Source organism: Malus domestica, chromosome 17 (assembly GCF_042453785.1).
Source record: "Malus domestica chromosome 17, GDT2T_hap1".
NCBI classification, from domain to species: domain Eukaryota; kingdom Viridiplantae; phylum Streptophyta; class Magnoliopsida; order Rosales; family Rosaceae; genus Malus; species Malus domestica.
Window position 1 is genome coordinate 1,732,166 of NC_091677.1, and position 9,781 is coordinate 1,741,946.

At 38.0% G+C, this 9,781-nt stretch overlaps 2 protein-coding genes across 2 annotated transcripts in view; both read left to right on the forward strand.

Moving 5' to 3' along the window:
* LOC103404281 (ankyrin repeat-containing protein NPR4-like) overlaps positions 1–8,342 on the forward strand; it is a 45,485-nt gene extending 37,143 nt beyond the window's left edge. Inside the window, exon 9 of the mRNA XM_070817440.1 lies at positions 7,945–8,342. Coding sequence (XP_070673541.1) covers positions 7,945–8,043 — 99 coding nt within the window. The 3' untranslated portion in view covers positions 8,044–8,342. The remainder of the gene's footprint in view (positions 1–7,944) is intronic.
* LOC108172301 (uncharacterized) lies at positions 2,188–8,342 on the forward strand. Its single transcript, XM_070817450.1, has 8 exons — positions 2,188–2,339; positions 5,012–5,052; positions 5,206–5,694; positions 5,808–5,954; positions 6,189–6,282; positions 6,551–6,598; positions 6,823–7,253; positions 7,697–8,342. The coding sequence occupies exons 2-5, from the start codon at positions 5,019–5,021 to the stop codon at positions 6,275–6,277; spliced, it is 759 nt and encodes a 252-aa protein (XP_070673551.1). The 5' UTR covers positions 2,188–2,339; positions 5,012–5,018; the 3' UTR covers positions 6,278–6,282; positions 6,551–6,598; positions 6,823–7,253; positions 7,697–8,342.
* Positions 8,343–9,781: the final 1,439 nt, after the last annotated feature.

Consider the following 9,781-nt stretch of genomic DNA (forward strand, 5'->3'; position numbering starts at 1 on the left):
GTATATATACATATATATATACGCCACATCATAACTCATCACATAACCATCATCATAATATCTCAGAAATGATATGTCATGCCCAAAATATAATCAGAATGCATCAATATCAATCAGGTGAATAATAAATCAACCGGAGACCCTACAATGGTCCTGTACAGCTGATTCTAAAGCTCAACATCCAATCCAACCGGAGTCACCTCGGTGACCTGTACGGTTCAACTCTGCACGTCACTCGGAACTACATATAGTAGTCTGTACGATGACAGGTGTATGAATACACTCTAGTGCTTCTCTCATCAATCATCGGCGCGCATAACTAAGGTCACCCACTAGTTGGAATCACATCTAGTGATCTGTACAACTAGCATGTCGGAACCCTCACATGGTCTATACGACATCCACCTACTTGGATCCAAGACGAGCGTGCGATGTGGTGAATAACAATATAAGCACTATCACCTAGGTGCAGGTTATGAGCTTTCAATGCAATTCATGATAAATAACTCAGCTGGAAATAAATAACTCACCTGAGCGTCCACCGCGTCATTTCACGTACATATATATCAATTATCAAATTAAATATCTCAATAATTTCATGCATGGCAATTAAATTCATAACTTTCATAAAAACGTATTTTCTGGGAAAATAACTGTATATAGGTAATACGAAATCAAAACTGCCCACTCACTGATAAGTCGACGGGTCGTAACCCTCGTGGCGTCCCTGGATGCGCTCGTCCTCGGGATATATGTCACCTATATGCGAAACAACTATAAAAACGTTAATTTTAAACACATCACCAATAATTCGAAATAACTTCTCATACGATGCTCAATTTGGGTATATGAATATACCACATCGACCTACTCGACGTCACGGACGTCGCACAATTTTTAGAAAAAATTTTGAAGGTCCCACGCGCCCCCACGCGCCGTGGGTGGCACGGGTCCACGCGCCCCCCACGCGCATCGTCTTCTTCCCTGGACTCGCCGGACTGGTTTTTCCGGAGGCCGGTTTCCGGCGAGTTTTAAAACTCTTCGTTCTCCTTCGTTTTTCACTCATTTTCTTCGTATTTTATATCAAATTGAAGCCCCAATCATGAAGAATCACGATAGACTAGTTTAAGGCTCTAAAAACAACTAAATCTCACCGGAAAAATTCAAGCAAAACCGGCCAAAGTCGAACTCGACGATCCCGACGTCTAAAACTTCCAAACGAACGTCCCCGAGCTTCCTTAGGACCTCCTAAAGCTCACTGTGAGCTTGGATTGTCCTAAAAATCAACCAACATAAAGTTCATGAATAGTGCCACATTCGGTCCTCGGGTTTTAAACGTGAAAACGAAGGAGTTCTTACCTGAAAATGGTATCTTTGAGTTCGTAGGACACTCACGAACACGATGGTACTAATCTCCACGTCGATCCATGGAGTTTTGGTTGGTTATGGTGTCGTCCGTACAGTTTTTAATGAGAGAGGGTGAGAGAGAGTACGAGAGGGTCGTGAGGGAGGAGAGAAAGAGGGACTACGGGACTGAGAGGGAGAGAGAGGGTGAGTTTGAGGTCCAAAGCAATCCCCACCATCCAAATAATCCCTAACCAAATTAACAAAATCAATTTTTTTATAAACCAACTTACTTATATAAATATCCCTTCCAAAACTTAACTAATATTTGAACCAAAAATAATGTCACACCTTCACGTACCTTAATGCCCACTAAGGGCAATTCAGTCATTTTACATTCCCGTCAAACGTACCTCCGGGATGGGCTGTGACACAAATCATTTTGGCCAATTATTTATTAAATTGAGTTTTTTTTTTTTTGTCATTTTGATAATTCTTTAACATAACCAAAATAATTGACGGTGGACAAATTCAAGAACCACTTTTATCGATTTAAAATCTCAAGACCAAAATAAGGAATTATGCAAATATTAGAGACCAAAAAGTTCCTTCAGGTTGAGGCTTTCCTCGAAGCACACTTACAAATACTCGATTTCATGGTCGTTAATGGGCATGACTGAGACACCCAAACTTCCAGAGGAAGCACAAGGAGGCAAAGCCCCACGCAAACCCCCTAGAGGCACAACAGATCGAAATCCATACACCACTCAACCACCAGTTTAAAAGGAGGAAAGAGCTCTGATGCACTAGATCAAAGCACGATTAGGGTGAACAGCGGGAAAGGAGCTAACGGGGAAGGCTAGACGAGGGAGGGGAGTGATAGGAAGGAGAGAAAGGAGAGCCATAATTTAAGGATTTAGTAGTGTTAAAAAGCCATAATTTCATGAATGTTAGTCAAGGGTATGCTGCACTCATCTACAAAGAAAGCCAACATGGTAAACTTTGGTGCACTAATCAGACCTTTAAGGTCCCGTTTGGTATTGTTTTTTTCTACCAAAAACTAATTCATTTAAAGTTAACCAACAAAAAAGTGGTTAGTAAAACAAAAATATCTTACTTATTTTAAAAGTTATGACTTCTTGACATCAGCTTTTGAAAGCTGCTATCAGCCCTTAATGAGTATTTTTAGGGCTGGAAAAAAAATACCAAAAGTCCTAAACCGAACCGAAAAACTCCCGAAACCGAACTGATCCCGAAATTTTGGTACGGGAATCGGTCTCAAGTTTTCGGGGTTTCCGTAATCCCAAACCGAACCGAAAAATATATATATTATTTAATTTTTAAATATATATTTAGAATTTTAATAGCCGTCGGATTCGGTTATATTTAATCTTAACCGTTGAATCTTATCAAATCCACTGAAGAACAGAAACTAACTACTCACTCTGTCACTCAGCGTTTACAAAGGGAAGGTTGTCCTCGTTGTCAATGTTGCTTCCAAATGGTTCTTCTTCTTCTTCCCTTTTTCCTTTTCTTTTTCTTTTGTTTTTATTTTCTGGTTTAATTTCAATTGATTAATTCTTGTATTTTTGTTCTTCTGTGGGTTTACTGATACGAATTATACCCAATAGACTGAGCTTTACAGCAAATACAAGGAGAAAGGTTAATTTTTTCCCCTCTTTAATTACTTTTTTCACTGCTGCAACTCTATATGTATGAACTTGTTATTTACTAAATGTTATGATTCCATTGCTAATTTCCAACTTTGGTGCGAAATCTGTGTATCGAAATTGTTGGGATAATCACTTTAGAATTGAGTTTTGGGATGAAGCTTTAATCTTGAATGAGGTTCTGGGAAATATTTCTGTTTTGTAAACCAAATCCAAATGTTATATTTTGTTTGTGTTTCTAGTTTCAAATCCTTGTAGAAATCTTTGCATTGAAATTGTTCGTTTGAATAGATATAAAAGGTTGAATTTTAGCCCAAAAGCATATATGTCAAATTTTAGTCCAAAAGCCTAAAACCATTTCGGGATTCCCAAAAATTTGGTTTAGGATCGGTATTGAAATTGGGATTCTCGAAAATTTCGGTTTGAGAATCGAGACAAGAGTTTCGATATGGGATCCCATACCGAACCACCCCTAAGTATTTTCAATTCCTGTAATACCCTCATTAGTTATATAAATTGACATTATTTATCCTTTTACACACATTTTATCCCTTGTAAAACAAAATGATCTCCACAATCTTTAACTACAAACACTAACCTTACACCGCCACCGCTATTCCCACCACAATTGCTTCCACCACCACCACCACCACCATAGTCACCAGCACACCCATAACTGCCGCAACAACCCTAACCACAACCACTACCGCCGCCACCACCACCATTATTACCACTACACTCCCTACCACCACACACCACGACTAGCACTACCCACATAACCTTACCATTGTTACTACCATCATCCCCACTACCACCACCACCCGCATTGCCATTTCCATTTTTATCATTATATACAATTATATCACTTTTACAGTTAAATTTACCAAATGATTACATTATTTTTTCATACTCGTGACACTTGTAAAAATACAATTTTCAAAAGTTCATTTGCTTTATTTTACATTTGGTTATTTTTAAAGTACAACGGAAGCAATTTTAAAAAAAAAACATAACAATCCAAAACTAGCCATAAGATCGATCAATCAGTCCAAATACACAAACCAACATTAAGAACTTGAAAGCAATTCCTTAGGGCAACCTTGGGAGGTGAAAACTACTACATAGTATGGCACACTGCCAATTTTTATTAGCATAGGCGCCGTAGCTAGGCTTCCTTGATATTGTTGTTTTGATCCTTAAATTAATTTTATGGAGCCAAAAAATAATCAAGAGGCGACACGTGAATTTTTAGGTGAAGAGGACAAAATTACCCTCTAGACACACTGAGTTTCCTACACGCGAGCAACGGAGAATCATCCATCAACCGAGTCAAGAGTGCCCAAAATAGGTAACAAGTTCAAATTTATCTCATCCATCTTTACTCCATATCATCTACTAGGAAATCATTCCATAACCTTCAAAACCTTCCATATAAATTAAATTAATTAGGCTAATTAATGGATTAATTCCTAATTAATCCATTAATCACCATTACATCCCAAAAGACATCCAAGGGCCGGCCACTCTCTCTTCCAAAGAGGGCCGGCCATGCTCTATAAATAGGACTCCATTTTCTTTGAAAGAGGAGGTCCACACTCTTGCAAAACTCCAAAAACTCTCTAAATTCTAACTTTGACATCTGAGGTTCTTCGGCCAAAGCCCCCCCCATTCATCGTGGGTGCGTGAGGTTTTTGGCCTTAACCAACTGTGTTAATTGTTTTGTAGGTGCAATTTTATCCAAAATCAAGGAGGAAGAAATTTGCATCCACAAATTTGTAGGCAAAGTAAATTCCTAGGTCTCAGGTAGGCTTATTTGATACTGTTACTTTGATCCTTAAATTAATTTGTAGGCAAACTATGGCTTCTAAACTTCCAATTGTCGAAAGTTAAGATTCCATATATACTTTGGTTCACTATTTCTTTCTTTGTTTTCATATATAAACACATGATCATGATCTGCCTAGCTATACTAAAATCTCCATTGGATAAATTGACAGATTGAGCATGGCAGTAGAATTGAGCGGATCAGAAAACTCAGGTATCTATCATCAAAATTAAAGTATTAAATGTATATGAAAGGTTCTCTTGGTTTTCTTGTGTGTAGGAATGCATGGTTAATGCCATTTTGACTAATAAGTATAAATTATGTTGTATAAAATGCCATAGTTAATTACATACGTACCCTTGACAGGTGAGATCCGGGAGCATGAGTATCGAGCTTTGTTCACTGCTGTAAGGAGGGGCGATTTGCATAAAACGTTGGAGTTTCTTACCCTACACCCCACTGCAAAAACAGCAGTGTTGCCATGGTCATGGGGGACACCTCTTCACAACGCAGTAATATTCGGGCACGAGCAAATTGTGGAAGAGCTGGTGCAGTTGATGACGGAGGAAGAATTGGAGACAAGAAAGAGTGATAGTGGCGAAGGTTGGTCGGCTCTTTGTCTAGCCGCTAGAGACAACCTCAAGATGGTTAAATGCATGGTTACGAAGAATAAGAAACTACTCGGTATTGCCGTAAAGTCACTCCAACTGACTCCGATTCTCTTCGCTGCTCAGTATGGCCGATGGGATATAGTTCGGTACCTCTACTCTCTCATTCCATTCGAAGATCTAATGCCAGATAAAGGCCCTTACTGCTCTAAACTTCTTAGCTTTTGTCTTTATGCCAAACAATTTGGTAACGAAACTACTCTTAACCGAATCAAATTTTCTGGATTATATATATGGATAAATTAGGTTATCATCCATTATTTTTCTTTCTTATTAACTGCTCTAAATACATACGTATAGATTTTGCATGGGAGTTACTTCAGCGTTGCCCACGCTTGGCATGTACTCCAAACTCCGAAAGATCCCCTATATTGACATTTGCTGGGGTGCCCTCTGCATTCCCGAGTAGGACATCGCTCAAATTTTGGCAATGGTGGATCTATAATTGTTAGTAATATCTTCCTTTTCTCTTACCACCATAATTAGATTTGTCAAAATTATATAGGTGGCATGTACAAATGTCACCTTCCACATAAAAGATTTCATAAGGTGATTCAAATAAGGTGGTTTCCCTAATAATTTTCAAATCTGTTATATCACTCGACAAAAGAAAATTGTTCTTATTTCAAAGACATTATCTACAAGGAGTATTATGAATGAGGAAGTCCTATTTCTTGGTAGGTATACACATTGATCATGATCGTCACGTTAGTGATTTTCGTATAAATGTTCAAAATCAAGGAAATGAACAAGTAATCAAAGGAATATAGCACAGGTATGTTACATCTCAAAACTCTATGATTTGATATGTCGAAGTCCTTTTTATATGTTCTGCTCTTTTTATATGCTTTGCTCGCCATAAGAATTGCATTTTATTTTTCTTTGCTTATGTCATATATCATTTTTTTAAACAAACGATATTATCTACACTAAAGGTGACATCGTCTGTTTAAAAAAAAAAAAAAAAAAAAAAGGATGATATAAACTAATTAGCATATAAAGAAATTTTGGCAGCAAAAGTTGATTTTAAATTTGTGTCACAGTCTTGGGTATATTACAAAGACTTCCATCGAGGCTTTTAGAGTTTTTGGGTACGTGGACATTAATTAATTAATTTTTTTATAAACACAATTAACTTTTCACATACCTTTTGAATTATGTCTATTGATTTTGTTTGATTTATCAAATTCGATGATCATAATTTAAGAGAGTATGTGAAAAACTAAAAAATTGTATATGAAAATCAGCTCCCATTTTCAATTTGATTAAACTATCAATTTGTTTATTTGTAACATTATTTTGAATGTGAACTTAGGAATCAACCGCATTCGTGAACTAAAATTGATCCATGTTCGGTCACGTCAAATTATGGACTGCATGTTTGACGAGATAAAACATTTAAGTGATGAAGAAATGGCGAAATGTGGTCTACATGAAACAATACTCCAAGCTGTTGAAAATGGGATTGCTGAGCTCGTTATTCCTCTATGTAAAGCCGAACCAGATTTATTGTTCAGTACCAAGTCCGGAAAGAACATATTTCATTATGCTATTGAATGCCGTCAAGAAAAAGTTTATGGCCTTATATACGGGGTTGGTAAAAGAACTATGCTTACGACTTGGATGGCAAATCACAACAACAGCTTGCTACATTTTGCGGGGATGTTATCTCCATTGGCAGTGGCAAAGCTTGATCGTATTCCAGGTGCAGCCTTGCAAATGCAGAGAGAAAGGCAATGGTACAAGGTTAGAATTATTTTATATTGTTCTTGTAGGCTTAATTACATCTACGACTCCTGAAATTCAATCCGAATACTTACACGATGAAATTCAAATAATACCCTGAAATTTAACTTCTATCTCACTTGGTCCCATGCCAATGCCATCCAAGAATAATATAAATTCTACCTCATTATATGCTTAAGCTCACACTGTGTCCGGTAGTTGAACTTATAACATGACATGGGGAACTAACGTATGATACACAAACTTGAAAAGCCAAAAAATATATATAAATAAAACCTAATATAAATGAATAGTTACAAAACAGATACTTCCAATGGCCAAATTTCAGTACGATGCACATATTCATGTATCAAATGAAGCATTTTTTTCCTTTTCTAATTACTGAAAGAACGCGATCACCTCATATCACTGCGATGTATAAGTTTTTGTTGAATGAAATGCAGGAGGTAGAGAGTATTGTGGTTCCAGTCTTGGGAACCTCACCTTTAAACGGTGATGGTTTCACAGCCCCTAAATTATTTACGGAGACCCACAAGGAATTGCATGCGAAAGGAGAAAAGTGGATGAAAGGAACAACAAGTTCTTATACAGTTGTTAGTACCCTGATTATTACAATCATGATTGCTGTCGCATTCACAGTTCTTGGTGGAAACAACCAAGAAACAGGGTTTCCCATATTCTTAGACGGAAGGCTATTTATGGTTTTTATAGTTTTAGATGCAATTTCGCTCTTTTCTTCTGCAACGTCAGCATTGATGTTTTTGGGCATCCTTACATCGCGTTATGCTGAAGATGATTTCCTCGAATCCTTACCCACAAAGATGATAATAGGCCTTTCCACACTCTTCATCTCCATCGCCACCATGATGGTTGCCTTTTCTTCTGCCTTATTCATCATGCTTCAGGACAAACCATGGATTACTTATCCAATCATTTTCCTTGCTAGTGTTCCTGTCATTTTATTTATCTGGATGCAATTTCCCCTTCTCGTTGAGATTTTTGTGTCTACTTATGGTGGAGGAATATTCGATAGAAAAGTCAAACGTTGGATATAAATTCTTGATGGTGCATGCGATATATTTATATGTAGTAATGTAATGTTTGTCACTTTTGAGAAAGCTTGTATGTATTGTACACACTATGTAAGTGTTTTCCCATTGTTCAATTTTTTTTATATATATTTGTTCTCCAGAAGATATTTGACTAGAAAACTTGAAGGAAGTTAAGATTTCAACATAAAACCAATTAGCACCATGGAAAGTAACCCAAGTACATTTAAGGTCCCTTCTTTCTCATATATGAAATTCATACTCTCAACAGAACTTAGAGCGGGAAAGATATGGTCTTCGATCATATATTTATGAACGTGATTGAAGCTGGAAATGTAATGGATGTCTTGGATCGAATCACCATGTCCATGTAGGTGGGGTTTACATGGAGGAACCAATAAATTTACTTCGAATCAATTGGCCATGAGGTATATATTCCAAAGAAGGGACGTACGTACGGCCACCGCAAGAAGCAATATGCAATGCTCCTGAGTCCAAGTCTTGAGCTGCAAGAAAAAGTGATGTTGCCGTTGCCGTCCAGTGCAGAAATGTACTAATGCTATAGATTTAGGCCAATAGCCTTCACTGTCAAAACTATAAGAATCTCTAACCCGCCTTGTAAACTGAATTTCGTTCACGTTCGATAACAGCCGCCAGTTCTTAGAGGAGTTCGTCGACCACGTTCTACTCTCCCGCTCTGATTCTCCCGTCCACACTTTTCGACTCTCTTTCCCACACCACAGTCGGTACTGCTCCCCTATCGATTCCTGGTTTCAATTCGCCATAACTCAGATTCGCACTCGGGAAATCATATTCGATTTCTTTGATCCTCCTAATGAGCCAGTCAGGTATGAAGATTTTCAGTTCTCCGTTCCGAGGAATGGTTGTGTTAAGAAATTTGCACTCATGCGGGGTGAAATTACGCTGCCAGCCCAATTTTCTGCAATGCGTTTTTTGTCGATAAGGTCCTTATTCTCACTGAGGTGGATTTGATAGCGTGGACGATGGAGGATTTCAAATTGGGTTGCTCCAATTTGGAGGTTTTGGAGCTTCGAAGCTGCACTGAGCAGCTGAGCTTGATGATCGTTGGAAGATCTGTAGCAAAATCATGAAAAGGCTAGCCATTGAACCTGGGAGTTATGATTATGATCGGGATTCAATCGGACGGTTTTGGTTGATTCTACAACCTTTCTTCCTTCAGTTTCAAAGCCGGCTGGTTTGACAAGTTTGTGGTGAAGAATGGTTCGTCCCCGTATGAGATTCATGCTGATATTGAGCTCCGAAAGCTTTGCTTTAAGAGCAATTCCACCCCTAAGGACTTTGTGCCAGCACCCAGCGCATTTATCCACTCAAGTGAACAGTAATAGACTTGAGTGAACAGTAATAAGCCAAGGCATCTCCACCCCTAAAAAAATGCGCTGGCACCCAGCGCATTTATTTGGTGTGTTTTTTTTTTTAAAGTTTATTTCGAATAAAATT